Source organism: Crocodylus porosus, unplaced genomic scaffold (assembly GCF_001723895.1).
Source record: "Crocodylus porosus isolate Cpor-Errol unplaced genomic scaffold, CroPor_comp1, whole genome shotgun sequence".
NCBI lineage: Eukaryota > Metazoa > Chordata > Crocodylia > Crocodylidae > Crocodylus > Crocodylus porosus.
The window spans coordinates 162457395-162478855 of record NW_017728886.1 but is presented as its reverse complement, the minus strand read 5'-3'; the positions used below and the strand labels follow the sequence as shown (position 1 = coordinate 162478855).

The following is a 21461-nucleotide window of genomic DNA, read 5'->3' as shown; positions in this document are numbered from 1 at the left end:
TTTGAGGTAAAACTGGTTGAATGTCGTATCAGACTTAACTGATTTGGCTCAAACCAGTTTATGCAATGTCTGTCCCAGATCCCTTGCTGGTTTAAATTAAATTCACCTCCCCCAGCACCGTGGCATGATCTCTGGGCTAAGTGGGGCTCTCTGCTCCCCAGAAGGGCTGGCCTCTACCCTCTGCTCCCTGGCTGCAGCTTTGGCAGAGACTTGCAGGCAAAAAGCAACTGCCTTCTCCCTCCTCCCCTCCCCGCTAAACAGGCATTCTCCTGTTCCTCACAGACACCTTTCAGCATTAGCTGGCAGACCACATGCTGGCTACCTGTGAGCTGTGGCACATGGAACAAAGGCAGAATCAACATATAGCTGGTAATGTCCCTCTGTTTTCTTAAAGGGGTGATAAACACCAAGTTAGGGGTGATAAACATTCCCTGCTGGACTGTTCGGTGAGGGGGCAGGCCCTCTCTAATCACAGCATCCTCCCAGGGCCTGGCCATACCTCCTCAGGTGTGGAAGCGAAGGGAGGGCTGCTCTAGTGCCCCTTGGTTTCTAGCCTGAGCCACTGGAGGCATGTGCCTGCATTTCTGGGATGTCTGTCTGGTTATAAAACTGATTTAGCCTAGCTAGGTTAGACTAACCGGCAAAGATCAAATTAATTCAGGCTCAGTCTTTTTGAATCTCTGTTCTTAGCCTAAGTGAATATATGCTAGGGGCCCCTAGGGTAAGGAACAGAAGTTACACATAAACTGGTTTAAATGATTGGAAATTGGTTTAAATCTGTAACAGAACAGAACCTCCGTGCACATAAACCAGTTTCAAAATGGCTGAAACTGGTTTAAAGATAAACCTGGTTGAATGTAGTATCAGACTTAACTGATCTGGGTCAAGCTGGTTTATGAAACTTCTGTCCCACACCCCTTCCTGGTTCAGGTTAAATCAGAGTCTCCCAGCAAGTTTTGCAGCCCTGGAGTGGGCTGCGTTGGGCTGGGCTGTCTGCTCCAGAGAGTGGGGCTGGCCCTGTCCCTCTGCTCTCTAGCTGGAGCAGTGAGGGCTGGCTGACAAGGGGGTTGGGGATGGGGAGGGAGGGCAAGCCCGGCTGGGGATGCAGCCCAGTCTGTGTGTGGTGGTGCTGAGGGGGTGGAGGGAGACTGCCCCCTCAGGCAAACCCCTGGTGTCTGGGGCCAGGGAGGGGGGTTAAGTACCTCTTTCCCCACTCAAACTTATTGCTGAGTACAACTGTAGACTACAGATCCCAGAGGCACTTGGAAACAGGAAAAGGAAGTCATCAGCAACCTTGCAGAGTCCTGCTGCTATAATTCTGGACTACAAATCCCAGAGACCTTGGGGGCAGCAGGAAGAAGTGACCACACAGCTGTGCTCTAGCACCCCCAGGCTTCTGGCCTGAGCCACTGTGGACATATGGCTGCATTTCCTGAATCAAAGGTAAATGTCTCTTCACTTCTGTTTCAATGTAATCTCTGCAGTTTAGATTAACCTGCAAAGATTGAATCAATTCAGCCTTGGGCTTTTGACTGTCTGTACCTAGCCTAGAAGCATGAACCCAAAATTAGGTGTCAGAATTCTAGTGTGGTAATTCTAATTATGACTGACTGCTGCCATTGCCTTGCTCAATTCGCATAGCCCAAATTTCCAAATCAAGTGCCAGAACTATGCATCTAAATGTGCATGTTTCAAAATCTGTCCCCTTTAATCTTCGGGGGAGGGTCTATATTTTCAAAGGTGGGTGACTAAAGGTACTTTATTGATTACACTTGCCTACTTCACAATGGTACTGTGAAGACCAGTTAGTGTTTGTATAACACAATGACGATAAGAGACACTAACTATAGAAGACACTCATGTGCACTGGCTTCTGTATACAGCTCTGGCAGTATCCAGGAATTCTGGAAAAACTAAATGCCCATGGAAAAGAAATCCTCCAAACTGAAACACTTTGTAAAGCTTCCATAGATGACACTGTACAACCCCCCAGGGCAGCTACATTCTCAGCAGTGCCAATACCCATATGGCAGCCTAGTGAGAGTGTAATAGCTTAGATATCCTTCTTACATGGTCTGAACTGTACTGGATAACATTCCAACCATCCCTGAACGTACCCAGAATGCATAAAGTTGAACTGGTAGAATAAAGTTACATTAGATCCCTTTCTATGTTGGACATCCATTTTGTGCTACACCTAAGCAGCACAGGACAGAATCTCTTTCACAGGTAGAAGAGGATAATTATTGCTAAGAGTTACTGTTAACATCCATCCCTTATTTAAACTGAGGAAGATAGCAGTATGAATATGAACTAATATGGTCCGAGTTGCTGAACCTTGTTATAAGCATCTTCTTCACCTTGTGAAATATCGAAGATGATAACTAGAGCTATTAGTCATGTCTGCTGTTGCACTCTATTACTGAGTTGAAAACATAAGCCCTTGGAGGAAAACCACATGGTTATCAGTAAAAGTGCACCAGTACATCAGTCCATATCACATCAGCACCGATGAAAGGAAAATTGACATGATCAGCAATTGACTTTTTTTTGGCTGATGTGGCTGATAACTTTGCAGATAAATGCTGCATGCATGTGCACAGTATTTGACTGGTAAGTCTGTTGGGAGAGAGGGGCATGGAAGGGTGCAGATCAAAGTCCTGTGGTAAGGGGAGTGAGTGAGGCTGCGGCTGGCGCTGCGCAGCTGGGGCAGATTGCAAGATGGAGCCGGTGAATCATCCATGGGATGTTGGGGGGCTACTCCTGCCACTGTGAGCACTCCCAGGGGAAGGCATGGGGGGTATGTGTCCCCTCAGATCTGTGTGGGGTGAGAGCAGGCTGCCCGCTGTATGCTCAGGGACGGAGCTACTCCAACCTCTTCCCAGCAGCTGTGTTTGGGCTGGGTGGGGCAGGCAGTGACGGTGCTGGGAGTGGGAGCTACGGTGGGGCTATGTCAAATTTTAGGGTGGCTGTAGCACCCCTCCCCACAGCCGCCCTCCCAATACCACCGCTGCCCGCCCCACCCAGCTGAAGCGTAGCTGCTGGGAAGAGCCAGGCACAGCCTCCAGCCCTGAGCCTGCAGTGACAGCCCACCCTCTCCCATTGCACAGATCTAGAGGCCACAGGCCCCCCATAACTCCTCCATGGGTGCACACAGTGGCAGGAGCCACTCCCCTGCACCCATTGCCAGCTCCGTCCTGTACCCTGTCCTGCCCCAGTCCCAGCCCCACTCCCTCCCTCACCGCGGGGCCTTGATCTGCCCCCCTCCTCTTCCCTCCCTGAAACCCCTTCCCCCCAACAGACTTACTAGCCGCACGCTGCTCTCCAAGCTGCCAGGCGGCATATCAGCAATTGGATCAGTATTGGCCGATATGACTGGTTAATAATCCGCCATCAGTACTGGCGCGCCCCTAGTCTCCAGTTAAATGGAATGATTTTGCAACAGAAAAATCTTCCCTGCCCCTTTTCTCCGCCGCAAAGGGGTACAGGGATGATTTCTGTGGCATCCAAAGCTGTTCTTTTTCTGAGAGGAATGTGTCTAATTGGAAACATCAGAAGATCTGTAACAATATATATATTGACACCTGTTTTAAGTCAACATCAATATTTATTGTCTCTTGATGTAAATATTTACATCAGTCAAAAAATCTGGATGTTGACATCAGCAGAAGTCAGAATCCCATTTAACATTGATGCTGGAGCTCTCCAGAGTGTAAGAACAACTATTTAAGTACCAAAGCCAAGAGTGTTTGCTGAAGGAGGAGGGGAAGTAATGTAAGAAACAATGTAAATCTACTGCAAATGAATCTTTCTGAACCTAGAATAAGAGAATATACTGCATCTGAAAACACTGTAGCTGCAATTCTGCAAAATACTTCAACTGGAGTATACTACAGTAGTAAAAACTCCAGGACCTAATCAAAGTAATCAAGGTAAATAACGTTTCAGATGATGTTCCATGCTGATGGTTGTGTCATATTACTGTAAAAGTTTGATTTCTGTATGTTTTGTACTTTACTCTTCCAATGCTACAAAATTTACATGAAAATTCAACATACATTTCACCCAGGTAGCTGGTCTTAGCTTCACCTGAAAGTTAACTGTTTTTAATTGTTTGCTAAGTAAGACGCTGGCCTGAAAGGGAAATAAAATAAATGAATAATCATGGCTTTTTCCATTAGAAATAAAAGGGGTTTTTTTTGTTTGTTTGGGACTATATAAGCAAGACAGGAGAAATAGTATAGTATGACTGCACAAAAATCTGAATGCCAAAACAACTGGGAGGGAAATATTTAAAAAGCTGCTGGTTGTTTTGAACACCTCTTTAATTAAAGTGCTCAAGAATTACTTTAATAAAAGCCTTTTCTCCCGAAAATTAACATTCTGTCTTTTTCAGTTATTCAGTGAAATTGTGCATTCTTTCCCTTTCAACTCTGCCACCGTGTAACAGGATATTGGGCAAGACGCACCTATGGTCTGACCCAGTAAATGGCAATTCTTATGTTCTTAAGTTTCCAGCATCTTCAGGGAGTGTCCCATTCATTGGGTAATAGGTGTTTTAATGTGGGGCTCCCTCAAATTTCCTCTTGAAGCTGATCCACTTTGCATAAACTAATTCAATATTCATTGGAGCAGGAACTGGAAACTTCTCCCAGAAGTGTGAGCTAAATATCAGGCTATAAAGGTTTTCCAACTCTCTCTCTCCCCAGTGTAAATTTAAGAATTTGAACAATGTGGATCAGTTTCCACAGGAGTGCCTGAGAAACACAATATCCTCTGTATTCCAATGGTTTGGGTGTGCGCCTCGGAAGTGAGACAAGGCAAAGAAAACCTGAATCAGGCAGAGAAGGAATTTGAGCTTAAGTTTTTCCACATTTTATTTCAAAATTTTTCCTTCAGACTTTTTATATGTCTGAAACTGTTTGCCAAATCTGACCTGAATTCACAAAAATTTGGAAATTGACTGAAACTATTCCTCACTGAATAAATTATTTGCCAAATGCACAGCATGCTCACTCTCCATGCTCTTTTAGTTTTTCTGTTTTTCACTCACTTTGGACTTCTGCAGAAAAAAAAGCAAACTGTCATATAAACCTGGTTCTACTGTTTCTGTAAATACCATGTTGCTAAGAGGAATAACATTTTATTGTACTTGCACACTCTCAGTTTACAAAATACCATCTATGCTGCTTTTCACATTGCCAGTAAGCAATGTGTGGGGGAAAAAATCCCACATTTTTCTTCTCTTATAGTCCTCCAGTTGTGCATAAATACAAGACTTGGATTACAAGATAATGGAACTTGCTTGCAGCCTGATATCACTGCTTCTTGCTTAGTCTACACCTTGACAGCTGGTGTCTCTTCAATATAACATGACCTCAATTATCTTGATGTTACAGCCTATACTGAGTAAGTTCCAGATGACAGAGAGAAATTTAGTATTTGACAAAAAATAACAACTTCCAGAAAAATCAAGCCTGTGCTGTACAACAGTTTATGGGCCAACTCCTGCATCTTTCAACCAGTACACATGAATTAGAAAGTAAGCTTTAAAAAGGAAAGAAATGAAAAGAGAAAGGAAACTGCTGGCTGGTGAATGTTTTAACACTGAGGAATTCTTGAGTGACATCAAATGCTACATATATATATTCATGGCCCTTCCCAGCACAGGAAATATTTTTGGGTTGGCACTTCCACTCTGGTGACTGCATATCAGCAGAACAGGCTCAAAGATCCAAACCATCACTGGAAAGGATAAATTATCCCAGAGAAGGAATACATATCACTCCATCCCTGCTACCTCAAAGATTTAGTTCAGGGGTGGTGAGAAAAAGCTGAACTCGTGCAGTTTCCTAAGCAAAAGGAACCATGAAAACTTCTCCCATGTATTTAACTGGGTTTCATGGGAGCTTTCCGTGACACTGCAGAACTTTTATGTTTTGAGGAAGGATGCAGTTTGAAGTGTGAATCTGTGCAAAGGAAGATTTGCTGACCCCAGACTGTGTCTTTAGCATAAGGGTTGAGTGCCTATACAGTAGTTCCACTGACAGTTGCTAGTCAGGAATTTGTGCTTGTTTACTCAAGATTGATGGGGAGGGGGGAGGAAAGGAGGGAGGAAGATTTCAGTGTATTCCAGCCCTTGATTTTATTACAAAATGTTGCATTTTTCTTAAAAGCTCCAGATCCTGGACTCAAGCGATTATGCGAGAAAATCAATTTTCCTTTAAAACGCGTTAAACTTTTATTCCAAATAGAAAGATAAAGGTACCTTAAAAACTAAAAAAAAATAGAATGCAAATAAAAAGATTTCTTTTTTTAAAATCTCATGATTTTCTAGTTCCCTCATGAGTTTAGGGGACTGTCTCAGGATTTCTGAACCTCTGGTTTCAAGCAAAATTGTGACTCAAACTTTTTTGTTAAAAGCAACCATGGAGCTAGAACCTCAACAACCTTCTAATGATCACTTACTGATGCTTGGGTGGGTTGCTGTTTTTTGTTCCTTTTTGGCCTTAATTTTGTGAAGTGTTCCAGTTTTCTCCCTTCCTCAGATGGCAGCTCTGAGATGAATCCAGAAGTTCGTTTGTCTGGCCTGCTGGAAGGAAATGGTGGGTCTTCTATATGGATAGGTACTTCTTCCAGTGCTTTGTCTAGGTCAAATTCCATTTCTGAGAGAAATCAAAACCTTTAAATTAGGCTTTACATGGCATTTTAAAGAGGAGCACAATGGAATGGAATACTTTTGGTCTAGTGATCTCTGTCACTAAAAGCGGTTCATTTATGAGTAGCTGGACAATAGCCAATAAATGTTTACTACCGAACACATTGGAGATATATTAGAAACTTCATAAAACAAAGCAAGTTTCTTGGGCCAAAACTGCAGTCTAGAGAGTGTCTTCTGCATTTTCAAATATCAAACAAACTTTTCTACAAACCTAAATATAAGGAAGTGATTTTAATAAATCATAAAATAGGCAAGAAAACCCCCCCCCACTTACCAAAAGCTCTAGATACAGGACGGAGCATGCGGCTGTGGATACTTTTCCTTTTAGATTTAGGAGTCATCTATTAATAAAAGCAGAGATACTTAAATTTGACTAGAAGAAATCACTGAGAGTCATCCTTGCATTTAAAACCCATGAATCAGTTAAACACTCATTTATATCTCTTTTGTATTAAAGAGATGTAAATCCAAGAGGAACTGATTTTCTTCATTTCTTTAGGAAGGATTTTTCCCTTCCTAAATCCTCGAGGAATTTAGGAAGGGAATTTATGAAGATTCCCTTCCTCAATTCTTATGGAGGGAAAAATACTCTTGTTTCACTGAACTATGAACCAGTGAGGTAGGTCTAATTCTGCTTGAATACATACCAAAATTTCCAACAGATCTCAAGCTTTAAAAACAACCATCACTGTGAAATTTACCAGGACTAATAAATTGACCTCCACCACGAAAGCAAAGTAACCCAATCACTAGCGCAATTTTCCATTTGAGGAACCTGAAACATGGGGAGGTTATGTAACTAGTCCAGCATTACACATTAAGTCAGTGACAAAGCTATGGATAGATCTCAGTTCTGACTTCTGCTATAACCACGCTTCCACAGTTCATGTAGTAAAGAGTTACTACTGGAAACAATTAATAGTTTAGGTGGTTATGTCGTTAGGTGCAATTCTGAGGTTTTCCTTTACAATACAAGAGAAAAAGCATACTTCAAAACAACTCAATTACTATTCCTGATCAGGCAGAAGAATTTTTGATTGTCTAGGTTGCTAGTCTTTGTACTATATTGGGCACATCTACATGTGCATTAATGCACTGTAATTATGGCGCATTACGTTTATAATAGGTACCATAACGGGCACTACTGTGTAGTAACACCAGTGCACATCTTTTATGTAACACTAATGAATAGTAGACCAATTCTACTGCACATTAGTATAGCTTCTGCCACAACCTGCTAATGCACAGCAGAATTAGTTTGCTGTGCTTTTAGTGTCTTGTGTAGACATGCCCACTGAGTTCAATTTTGTTCCTAATGGCATTAAATATTCATTTGCATACAGTGCTTTTGACATTCAGTTGGTTGTTAATGCCTTTGCATTATATATGGTCTATGACTAGGCAATACTAGAAGATGTAACACCTAGACTACTATAAAGTCGAAACCTACAGTTATTACTTGTATCACTGGTAATTCAGTAGTTTTTATGGACATTTTTTATAGTCACAGAAGGTGAAAGATTCACTTGATTCCTTTTAAATGTAATTACTGTAATCACTAAATTATATTGTTTTTTTTATTATTTCAGCAGAAAACGTACTGCTGGCTACTTTTTATTCTTGTTTACAAGATAACACCTACAAAACAGAATGAGTCAGCAACTGAATCCTATTCTGCCTCATGCATTGTTAACAGAATCGTTAATCAAGTTCTAGCTTCTTCATTAGTATGCATAAGCATAAGCAAGAAAGACCTGAATTTGTTATTGTGACATCTGATTGCATCTGCGCTATGGGCCATTTTAAAAAGATTTTATTCAGTTTCCTGATTTTTTTACATATAGAAAGAGCACATTGGACATTCTTCAGAAGTCAGAAAATATGTTAATATGAATGGGTATTCATTTGTACTGTAAAAAATTATTGTAGACTGTCACTAAGTGGGTTCCCTGCCTCCACTTAATCAAAACCCAGGATGCCAAACTGGACAACAGTGCAATATTGCATCTTTGAACAATGAAGATGTTTTTCCATTATCATGATAAGCACCACCTGAAGCCACTGCCTCTTTTCCAGTTCCAATAATCACTGATAAATGGTATAACAGTTTTATAAACAAACAGGAGAAAGCTCATCCTTTTTCCCCCCAGACATCTGAGTAAATTTAACATAAACTGAGTAACTATAAACTTGAAGCTCTAGGGTGTTACTTTTTAAAGCACTAAGTGGTTTAATCAGAGTGCAGTTGAACTTGAAACTACAGAATTTTTTTATACACCACCAACGTTGAATACATGGAAAAAACAGAGGTCAGAAGCTTGGACATGGAGTGATGAGTACTATTAAAATGGTTACTAATAAAATAAATGCAGTCTTTAAATTTGACTTTAGCGTGGCCCTCAGCTTTTACAAGTAGTAAAGGCAATGGCCAGGAAGAAGGAGAGGGGGTATAAGAGCCCTGCATATCAGTGCAAGTCAAGGAGCTGTGCATGTGGTTTGTGCGGTGCTACATAGTCAGGTGGAGGACTGGGGATGGGCGCACCATCACAAGCACTGCAAGCCTGATAGTTTGCCATTCTATGCACAAGCCTGGCATGCTTAGCTGGTGAAACCTCTGCAAGGTCACCAGCAGCCTCCTACCACCACCAAAGACACATCCTCTACTGCTTCTTCCACTGTGGACTTGCCTACAGTGAACCAGTAGACAAACTGGAAACCAACTGGCCAGGGACTTGGTTGCATCTGCATAGTCATACGTGGTGCAGCATAGCTCACGTAGGAACTGAACAAGCTCTTTGAAGAAGCGGTGGTAGGCCTTAATGCTGCATAAGCAAAAGTAAGCCATGCATTGCATCTGCTAGCACTACTGGATCAGGCTGTGAGGGCAGCAGGGATCCATTGTGATCACAGACTGTGAGGGCAGCGGGGATGCATTGCAGGCTGGAAGTGAAATTGATGAGCCTCTGGCAGCACAAACTGACCCAGATGTGTTACAGCTATGCACTGCCAGTAAAAAGGGCTGGGGTGGGGTGGGCTAGGCTGGAGAGGGCAGTCCCTGGGTGGGCGTGGTTCCCCAGGTGGCCACGAAACTGGTGCTTTCTTTTGCACTAGGCTGTCCTCAGGAACCTTCAGAGATCCCAGCAAAGTAGAGGTGCACCAATACACTGGTCCGATATTGGATCAGTACTGATATAAAGAAAACTGGTTGTATCGGAAATTGACCCAATGTGGCTGATAATTTGGCTGATAAATGCTCATGCATGTGTGCAGTTGCAGCACAGCACACAGACAGTGAGAAGCAAGCCCAACAGCATGTGGAGAGCTGCATGCATCTGGCAAGTCTGGTGTGGTGGAAGGGGAGAGGAAAGGGATGGGACGTGGAAGCTCAGATCAACAAACCATGAGGGAGTGGGGAGAGGCAGGCGCTGCCCAGCTGAGGCGGGGCAGGGCAGGGTGGCTCCCGCCGCTGCTTGCACCCCAGAAGGGCATGGGGGCGGGGGGGAGGGCATGTGCCCCCAGATCTGTGCAGGGCAGGGTGGGCGAGCTGCAGCTGCAGGCTGGAACCAGAGCTGTGCAGGGTTCTTTTCTGCAGGAGATGGGCTCAGGGTAGGGGCTATGGAGGGGGCTGCAGACGCTCCAAATTTCACCATAGTCCTGCTCCCAGCACTGCCACGCACCCAGTGCATCCCCGGCTTTTCTCACCACATGGGTGGAGGCAGGGCATTGAGCCAGGGCTGTGCTGGGTAAGCAGTGGCACTGGAAATGGGACTACGGTGAAATCTGGGGTGGTTGCAGCCACCTCTGTAGTCCCTTCCCCAAGCCCAGCCCCTGCCGAAAAGAGCCCAGGGCAGCCCCAGCTCCAGCTCCAGCCCCCACCCCCCCCTTGCCCTCCCAGGATGCAAGCAGCAGTGGCAACTGCTCCTTCCATGACGAGCTGCATCTCCACCCCATGCCCCGCCTAACCCCTGCTAGGTAGTACCTACCCCTGCCCCCTCCCTCACTGCAGGGGGCACTGATCTGCCCCTCCATGCCCCTTCCCACTCCCCTCCCCTTCTATCACAACTGACTTACCAGCTGCACGCAGCTGTATTGGAAATCAGATCAGTATCTGCTGATATGCCTCAAAAATCAGCTATCGGTATCAGCCCCCAAAATCTCTATCGGTGCACCCCTACAGCAAAGCACCCTGGGATCACTCTGTGCAGACCCCCTGGCTGCAAATCACTAGTAGTATACGTTATACTCTATGGTGCTCCACATGCCTGGGCACTTGAACAATTGTATGTGCATTTCATGCAATGCTTTTCTGGTGCTACAAATTTCCTGGAAATTCTTAGTGCTTCAAATGAACACCTTCCCATACCCTCTTTGCCACTTCCCCAGCTAAATCTGCATGACAAGGTGCAACCATGTTCAATCCTGAAATAGTTGAACGCATTCGCACTATAATGACAAAGGCAGAAGCTGATTAATGCTTGAAGTGGGTTAGTGTTCACTATTCCTTCTTCCAGTCTCCTTTCCTCCACTTCACCCTGAGTATGGTGTTCTCAAGAGATTGTTCTCCGAAGGAGATCACCAGCTGAACTGTATTCCCCCTTTCCTCATTTTGCCAGTTATGCTATCAATGGACAAACAAAACAGATAAACACCAAGGACTGTTCTACCTATGAGGGACATCTCCATTCTACTACATTTACACCTGGCCCACAGGTACATGCTCCAACATGGACTAGCTCATGGTCTTTAAATGGTCAGACAACCCTGTATCCAATGTAACTCTAAACTCCTGGGTCCCATCCTATGATCTTAAATGAGATTAAGCAGCCGCTTCCCTTGATTCCTTGCTTTCTGACTCTCCTTCTTCCCAATAGTAGTCTCTGGGATCTCCTGAGAACATCCACCTAACAATTTCTTTATAATTATACAAATATACATGGAAGAACCCTGGGATCTGGGAGTCAAACAGTTATTAGAGCCACATTTTCAATACTCAGATGCTTTCTGGGTTTTTGAAAATTAAATATGTTAAGCAGAGGACTGTGCCATCTATTTAATCAGAGGTGTGCAGACTAGATTTCATAGACATCAGGGCTGGAAAGGACCTCGGGAGATCATCGAGTCCAGCCCCCTGCCCAAAGGGCAGGAAGTCAGCTGGGGTCATAGAAGAATTAATTTCCAAAATGTTCTAGGTTACCATCTTTCCCACATATGTCTCCCTCAAAAGTTACTTTATTTGATTGTGTTAGTTCCACAAAAGATTGTTGAATGACCCTTTCTCTTTCCAAAGACCCAGGATAGAACACCTGCAAAGGAATTTTCCACTTCTGAAGGTAACTAGGTAGGAATAAACTGAGAGACCAGCCTTCACAAAAGAAAAAAAGGACAGAGAAAAGGAAAACAGCCAACCAAAACAAGATGACTTAACAGGTCTTTCACCACCTGAAACTTTTACGACAGGAAAATCTCAACTTTTACTTATGTTAAGCCAACATTTCACTAAGATGGACTTGGCTTGAATGAAACAGATTTTCTTGAGCAGTAATATTTGTGCTTGCACCTCTTTCATCAACACTCTGCTTCATTTTGGTCTTACAGCTAAGAGGTGTTTTAAATTCATCAGCTGCTATGCTAGCTGACTCTTCTTGTAAAATGCAATCTTGTTTCTAAATTGCTGCCTATTTCTTTCAGTAACTGCAGATGGATAACACTACAATCTCCCAGGAGACTAGCAAGGCAGTACAGAAGCAAATGAAGCACAAAAATGTAAACAAGTAGGCCAGAAACAGCAGACCTAAAAAAATACTTACACTTGTACAGCAGAGAGTCTCCATGCAGCAAAAAAGAAAGAAAAAAAGAATATGAATGGAGGGAAGACAAAGCAACAGCAGTTTCCAGGAAGAGAGAGGATACTAAAACTCACCAAAGTAAAGAAAGCAAACTAAAGCAAAACACTTAGAAGTCTTAGCAGAAGAGGTGACATGCAAGAATGCAGTAAAAAACCTTCACATTAAGAGGCCTAGCAAGGTCTTTATAATTTGACAGGATACTTAACAAGGGACACGGTCTTTCCAGCTATCTCTACACTGCACAGATTCAGACATATAATGTTCAGTGAATGCAGCTCCCTCAGTAGCAGCAACCTTGCTCTCTTGCCTCCACAATGGTTTGCCCAGTTCTTACTGCTGGCAGAGTTTTGCTGGCAGCAAACTATACCTCTTGATTTTTCCAGGTGTGAGCAAGGCTTCTGAATGAAGGCTTCCAGCTTTGCTGTGGAGAGCAGCAGGGCACAGAACACAAAAACATGGATTCCCTTCAAAGGATGTAAATTAGGTTCTCCTGGGTCTTAAAAAGAATCTACAGATAACATATTATCTTCTCTTCTTTAAGAGAGGGCAGAGTCCAGGCAATGCTTACTTTTGACACCACTTTCTGGCTCTGATATGTTATAATAAAGTCCACAGAGTCCCATGTTCTTTTAGCACAGGAAGTTAATATATTTGACATCCATAGGGTGATGAGGAAGCCCACTTTTTAACAGTTGCTGTGCTGATTTCAAGTATCAAGAGAAGACCAGCACTATGAAAAACAACAGTATATGCTCAGTAATGTGAAGTTCCTGGTTTAGCCTTTTTGGGGGACATAAAGGCAATTATATTATTTCTCTACTTGATTTCCTTTATTTCCCTACATGATTCAGGAATCTCCTTGGGCCGCTCTGTGTACAACCTTGGGTCCATCCATATATTCTCCTCTTCCATTATTTGTTTGGGCAAACTTGCTTTAACCAGCTGCTGCAGCATTGGTTTTGTATGCTAGTCTTCCTCCCCACAGACGCATGCTCTTCTGCAGAACCCTCTTGCAGGCTTTCCTTTCTTCTGACTGATTGTTACCTCTAGTTCATAAAGCTGCTCCAAGTCCAAACTCTCAACAGTTTACCTGCTTTTCTTCTCAAATATACATGGATACCCAACTTCTTATCCTGAAAGAACTCCATTGGTCACCATATCATCTTATGACCCAGGTCAAAATTGCCTTTGGGCATATCTCTGTAGCAGTCACTGCTGTGACTGCAGTTCGTGTAGAAGTAACTGAGCTTTAAACTAGTTAGCTCAGGATAGCAGTGTAGCCATCACAGATCACTGGAATTCAGTGTGGAGCATCCAGCTGAGAGATCACTGCTTCCCAGACTCATTTTGCAGCCAGCTAGCAGGCTAGTATAAATATACCCTTTGTTTTACAAAACCTCTATAAAATGAGAAGCATGGGGGAAATGATATGCCACGTAGAAATGAACTGACAGACAGAAAATATTTATTTTCTAGGATTTTATAAACAAGTGAAATCTACTTTTCAGAAGAGGTTTGGTGGTGACAGATGTAAAAAGACTAGGACATTTTACCAATATCTTGGCTAATTCCCAGTGCCCTGGGAAAACCTGGCTCTCAAACTGCCAGTGCCATGCCAATTAATCACCATTTTCCACACTTGCATGACTCTCTAAAGTAGAATTGTAAGGAGTGTTATACATTAGTAAACCATAGAAAGGCTATCTATACATATCATGACAAGATAAGGTGTTAAACATACTTCCTTTGATCACGTGGATCTTTATGTGACTGCCTATCTGACTCATTTCTACAAACACTCCAGAAACAAGACTTCATACTTTCAACTGCCAAACATTATTTTATAGCATTATTTAAATGAATAACAGTCTCATAACAGCTTTTAGGCATTTAGCTATGCATTTCCCATTGACACTGACAGTTCCCCTGAATCACTTAGAAATTTACCCCTGGAGTACCATTATTCTTGAAAGTTAAACAGAATCTGAAACACCCAACAGTTAACTCTAACTATTTTGTGTAAGATATGATAGCAAAAGCATTAATGAATTGTTTAGAAATCAAGGGAAGGCTCCTTAGCTGGTGCATACTGACATAAAGTCTCCGAGTTCAACAGTTATGCCAATTTAGACCATTTGAGAATTTGACCTCAAAGGCTTTTATTCTACTTCTCATTTACTTGTTTTTTATACACAGAGTACAATAGGTCTTATGTTTGGAGAAAAATGTGTATAAGAATTTAAAGAATGTATTTGTTAAGTTCCTCACCCTCCTCTCGCAACCCCAGTCAAGTTATTCTGGAGAAACAGTAAACATTTCTGAATTCATGCTTTTTAATTAGGCCTCATCTAAGCTATTCTGACCTTTAGAATTATTTTACATAACTGTTCTCCAAATGACAAGTTTTAGCAATGCTACAAGATAAACTTAATAGATTTGCTCTTGAGTTTAAATTCCCCATTTATTAGCCAGGAAATCTTCACTTTGCTACTAAGATATGGCTCATGCAAACACTGACATTTCACCAAAGATAAAACATATATATCTTTTAATAACTGTGTTTCTATATTTGAAATTTAAGCCATGTAATTCCTGCTAACAAAATATAAATGAAGGGGAAAAAGTCAGAGCTTTTGTTATAAGGAGGTAAAAGACTATACATGATTAATTTAATAGTTGCTAAAAACTATTTATAATCTAAAGGTTCTTGATGCAGAGGAACGGTATCACAAGGAACTGTAGGAGCAGAACTACCAGCATCTGGTTTAGAGTATATTACCAATCTTATGCACGTTTCAAATGATTCACAAGTGAGCATCCCAAATTCTGATTTGGAGTTATTCAAAGATCTGATATACAGTCCACATTGAAAACCTCTTGTACAACAGCTGCCCTTTAAAACAGGGGTTGTCAATTGGGGGTATGTGTACCCCTGGGGGTACTTGGGAAGGCCGCAAGGGATAAGCGGTGGTGGTGCAGAGAAGCAGGGGGACTTTGGAAGCACTGACTGCACTTCACATTTGGTGGCCGGGGGATCCCCTCACCCCAATCGGTGACTGTGGAACCTCCCCTGGCTCCACATCTGGAAGGGGGTACCCACCAGGAGGAGTACTCACCTTAAAATAGGTTGAAAATAGGGGTGTGCGAAATGGGCCTTATTTGATTTGGATTCAGCCTGAAATCGGGGACAGGGATTTGATTTGTTGTTTCAGATCACTGTCCAAATCCGAATCTGAAGATTGGATGTTGATTCAGAGAATCAGCAATTCGGAAATAGGTACCAGGCGTGGCTCATGAACACTGCGATGCTGGGGCACATGGAGCATCTCACAGGAGTGCAGGGGGGACCCCTGTGTGCTCAGCAGCGAACCCAGAAGTGGACCGGAAGTATTTCTAGTCCACTTCTGGGTCCATTGGGGAGCGTGTGGGCCCCCCCTCCGCCACGCCCAACTCCCCGGCTCAACAATCAGCCATGGGGGGACCCTCGGTGCCCCCCCAAACCCAGGAGGCACCAGTTGCCGAGCTTTGGGGGCATGGGGAAGCCCCCTGAGTGCTCTCCAGCAGACCCAGGAGTGGATCAGAAGTACTTAAGGGGCTGCTGCCAAGTGTGCTGGGGAGCACCCTGCGCTTATGTGGGACACTCCATGTGAACCAGCATCTCTGCATTCACGAGTCACCTGCTATCTAGAGGTATGTAAAAAAAAAAAAGTTTTTAAAGCTGTGTCTATGTCTGAACAGCTGAATCTTTCTGAATTTCGCTGAATTGATTCAAAGAGTTCCAATTCGATTTGGAGACATTAAAGGGTCCTCTAATTTGATACAGATTCAGAGGTTCAGCCACCGAATTGGGCCGAATCGAATCAGGGACCGAAGCTTCGCATAGCCCTAGTTGAAAACCCCTGCTTTGAAGTATCCGTTAATATTACTTCAGTAATTGTCTACATAAGGTAAAGTTATTTAAGTTCAGGATTTAAAAGGGGCTTTTAGAGTATGCTACATGTGGACTTATTTAGCTATCTAAGGCAATTTGGGCATTGCTGAGCATAGATACTGAATGTTTATTAGGAACTGTAGTGGGCACAGTTGTTAAAACCATTTTCCTCATTCTCTTGAATGCAAAGGTTTGATATCTAGTGATTCTAGGGATTTACCTGGATAAATAAATGCCTGCTGAGTTGGAAGCACTAGAGTTTTGCTGGAGTGAGATTCAGTTCTCCTCTCTATGCTCTGAACTACACAGTTAGTGAAAGGGTTGAAAGTTACCAAGATATAAATCAGTCACCCACCACTCCTCTCCCCAGTGCATCTTTTGGGGCTGTGACTACACATCAATTTTATTTTCTGAAAGCTATGACATTTCAGATGTGAAGCACTGAGGAGAGGCTCACGCCTGCCAAGCAGACCTTGATTACTCAGGGTGGTGAGTGGATTAATGGTCTGTCTGCTCTGAACTTTATGATTTGAGGCAATATCCTTGAAAACTCATGTTTATCATCTGAGTCACTGTGCTCTCTCAAAGGCACAAAACATGCTATCCCCTGGAGTCTATCACGGTTATCTTTCCAGTACACAGGGATAATCTTTAAACCTCTGGGCTACTTCTGAGACATCCTTAGTAACTTTACAATGTATACTGGGGAAAAAACTAGTTTGGAATCTAAATCTAGTAACAGGAAAAGATACTTACCTTCTACATAAAGATGTTACCCTATTAAAGGGGTACATATTCCTGTACAACTCAAGTACCCCTCTATCTTGAGAACTTCAGTGAAATATATGTGAATAGGCCTTCTCCTGGTCCTAGAAACAGAAGTGATTCATCTCTTAACAAAGAGATTTTAACTATGTAGCCAACAGGTAGGGCAGACCAAAAAACCCAGGAGAGAGGAATCAAATTGTAAGACTGTCTCTAAAATAATATTATATGGTGTGAAATATAATTTTAATATTTTATCAGTGGGCAGACTGATATTCCTGAGACAAATATATTGGCCTAGGAAAACTGAAAGACGTGACATGCAGTGGATTTTTTTCTGTCTCATAGGAAAGAACTCAATATCTGTAAGAAAAAAATTAAGTAATGAACTAAAAGATGTAACAGACTACAAGGACTCAAAATTATTACAGCTTTGGATGCAAGCTTCTCCTAGAATAGTTAAAAGGCTGCACTGTTGGACCTGGCTTACAACTAAACTTCAAGAGATGAAGTTACTTTGGCTGCTTACAGACATAACCCCCCACCCCAATCGAATTTAAAGTAAAGCGCTGTGTGTCCCTGTGCTAAGCCTAGAACATGCCTAGAAGAGACATTGTATTACTTGGCCGCCCAGGACACCCAATGTCTATATAGATTGGGTGCTTTAGTGGGGCTTTTTTGGTGCTTTTATATAATAGCTGATTGAATCAGCTTTAGATAAATGTGCCAAAAAGCCCTGCTGAAGAACCTGATGTATACAGACACTGCAGAGACAAATTGAGCTAATGCACTGCTGCTTCCAGTAAAGCCCCCATTTTCATTCTTCATGTCTGTTATCAGCAGCCTTTATGTTCAGGTTTGAACAACACCATTGCAAATTTTTATTTTTGATTTCTTTGCCTCCTTATTTTGTAATTCTTTTTAGTGACACTCTTAACAACTCAAGTTTAAACTCCCCTGTTCTTCCCAAACACCTCCTGCTTTATTCCTGCTGTACATATTTTCCAGCATTTATTTGTTTTGTTTCAGTTCAATATTTTGGTTTGATTTTTCCTTTCCTTTCCAGTGCACAATAAAAATTGATCTAGGTTCTGCCACATTTAGTTAAATGGTGCAGTATCATTCTGAAAAAATACTCCTACCATTTCCATTATGTGTGGAAGAAGTACCTGCTTAACCTGAAAGGGTAGGAAAAAACGCTGTTTGTATTCACTGCTTCTGTTTTTCTTCTAATATCTTGAACCAAGAAACCTGTTTTTCAAATGAAGCTTGATAAGTTGATGAAAGGGATTATAGGACAGAGTTGCCTATGAGAGCAGGGAATCGGATTTATTGACTCAAATCCCCTTCCAGTCCTATGCCCTACATGTATCTGACCTCCTCATTTCAAATGACAATTCTTATAATTTAGCTGTACTTAACAGAAAAACAGCTTAATTCAATCCCTGCAACTGCCTGCTCCAGCACAGACTCTCTCTCTGTTCCTCATCTTGTGCGCTACTATTTTCTGTTCCTAATAAAATATAGATCTAGTACGGTAAAAAGAATCAAACATCCTGCCTATGGTAAAAAGAATCAAACATCCTGCCCTCCTTGCTGGCAAGGCATGATTTAATGCTGAAACTGAAGTGACTGAACCGTGAACTAGTAGGCATGCGGTGGAATTGTGCATGTTTTATTTTGAGAAGGGGCTTTGGAATTCGGAGGTCAATTAGATTACCCTGAACGACACAGACATATAACTTGGGCCAAGCTAATCAAGTGAGATGCTACAGAAGGTAAAAGACCGTGAAGATGCCCATGTTCTGATCAATATAGACAATTCTCAACAGTTTGATAAGGGTCAGCTTACTACGCATTAGATGGACCAAGAAGCTTTAACTTGTTAAGTGTAAACACCTTCCCTTCAAAACACACTGCAAGGCAGTTACATAAAAAAATTCAGGACCAGTCATGAGTGATTACTGGACTCTTCCTGCCAACTGACTGCTTCCAAGATATTTGAAACAAGTGACAAAGTCAACATTAAGAAGCCAGGACTACCAGGAAGCACAGAGCAACACATCTTTGCAATACAAACCTAAGCTTATTTGGGAAAAAGAAAGGATCAGTGAAGGATCACTGGCAAATATCATAACATAAAAGTGTCTCAGTGTAAAAGGTATTCAATACTTGCACTGTGTGACGCATGTTCTGTACAGAAAACTGCACCTATTTTTCCCCCATCAGGCTCAGATTATTACTGAAAACAATTTCTTGCATTCTTCATTTATTTCACGCTGTGCGAATAATAAGCAGATCAAGAGAAGCAGTGATGATATCTGACACAGAAAGCTGAGATAAGAAAATACCTTGTGTTCCAGAATGGTCAGTCACCAGGATTTCAGAGCATTTCTTCCTTCCATGCCAAAGAAATGGAGGACAAGATTTTCAAAAAGCACTACAGATTTGGGGACTTGAAATACCAGAAATTAGGGGTGTCAAACTCATCAAGGCTCCTGGGCTGGTCCACAAACTAACCTCATGCACTGGATCCAGTGTGTGGGGTCAGACAGGCATGACTGGTGCATGTAGTGGGTGCCCTGACCAACTCCACGTGCTGCATGTATTGTGTTCCAGTTGCATCCACAAAATGCGCAGCATGTGACAGACAAATCCCGTCCATCTCATTCACAGTGTGCTACGTACGATGCATGAGGACGGGCCATTGCATGCAACATGTGGTGTGCAGAGCCAGCCTGGGACTCACAGACGATACCACAGGCTGGATGACAGAGGTCTAATGGGCAGGATCTTTGACACCCAGACCTGTCTGGGTCTGATTTTCAGAGCTTGTTCAGCACTTTCTGAAAATCAGACCTTGTCATGGTGTCTTGTGTCTCAATTAGCAACCTAAAATCACCAGTGACTTCTGAGAATCTGAGCTTAAGTATGAAAAAGTCAGGATAACCATGGTCTTGAAGCTGCTGGTGAACCTGAAGTGCAAAATTTTATGATGGCATCCTCCAAAAAAAGAAAAGTTGGAAGAATTAATCTATAACATTAAGATAAGCATAACCATGGCATTTGATAAACAATGGGACATCTGCAAGATTCTGCAAAACTGTCAATTTTCACGCAAGGGCTCCTAGTCTGTAATTTCTCATGGATAACACTCTGTCTAGAGAAAGCTTATGCAAGCAGAGATTCTTAGAGAGCAAATCATAACTCTCAAATAGTTCTGCAGAATCTGTCCTAGTTCTGTGGGATTCAATAATATTATCAGTCTGCTGCTGTTGTTTATATTGGTCAGGTTTGCTCATTCCCTTGTGACTGGGTCTAACTTATTGGCCAGGAATGCTCTTATATACTGTATGCATATGATGTACATCCACCATTGTGCCACCTTCCAGTGCGACTCCTTTAAAAAGAGCTAGGGGAAGCAGCAAAAATGATTCGAGTGTATGTGAGTTAGAGTCAGTCTAGAAGTTAACTCTAAAGACAGGCACTCACAACGGTAATGAAAGCCGAAGTTGTTATAGCAGTACACAAATTTACATGTGAATCCCTTTTTAATCTGGATAAACAGGCCAACACAGAGAAGCTGCAAAATTCAAGCAAGAGAACTACAACCCAATGCAAAGAACTAACTTTGCAACACCTAGGGTAGAACCAGACATAGTACACTCAGAATACAATCCTCACCAGAAGCCATACTTTTTTTTTTTTTAAAGAGATTACTTGCTATCCAAAAATCAAACATTTGAAATAGTAGGGAATAACAGAAACAAATGAGGACCTGATGCAAAGTACTGTAGATGTGAAAGATCCCCAGTCTTATCACTGCTGAAGTATATAGGCAATTATACTAATACTATTTCTACTAGAGTAGGATATATAGAATATAAGTAGGAAGCAGCACTTCAATGTACCAGACACTGCACAAACAAAGACGCTTCCTACTCCAAAGACATCACAAACTAGGATTAGACTATTTTCCTACAGAGGTTTACACAGGTGAAGGGGAAGCAGTAAGGCAGGCTGCAGGAAATGAAAGTATGAGTAAAGTGGAGAGTCACTGTAAGTAAACAAGCAAAATTTGTGATTTTTTTCCCCCTTCATTTGGTTCTGGTCACCATAACAACAGACCATATTCCCAAATTACCAGAAGCATTTATCACTCTTTTCCCTCTAGCCAGAAAAGTAATTGTGTGTGTGC

At 42.3% G+C, this 21461-nt stretch overlaps 1 protein-coding gene across 1 annotated transcript in view; it reads right to left on the bottom strand.

The window, feature by feature from the left end:
• Window positions 1-21461, bottom strand: part of CARMIL1 (capping protein regulator and myosin 1 linker 1) — a 278825-nt gene that overhangs the window by 24242 nt on the left and 233122 nt on the right. The window contains exons 31-33 of the mRNA XM_019540133.1: window positions 12529-12546; window positions 6996-7062; window positions 6469-6665 (exon numbers count right to left, since the gene is read on the bottom strand). Of these exons, the coding sequence (XP_019395678.1) occupies window positions 6469-6665; window positions 6996-7062; window positions 12529-12546 (282 nt within the window). The remainder of the gene's footprint in view (window positions 1-6468; window positions 6666-6995; window positions 7063-12528; window positions 12547-21461) is intronic.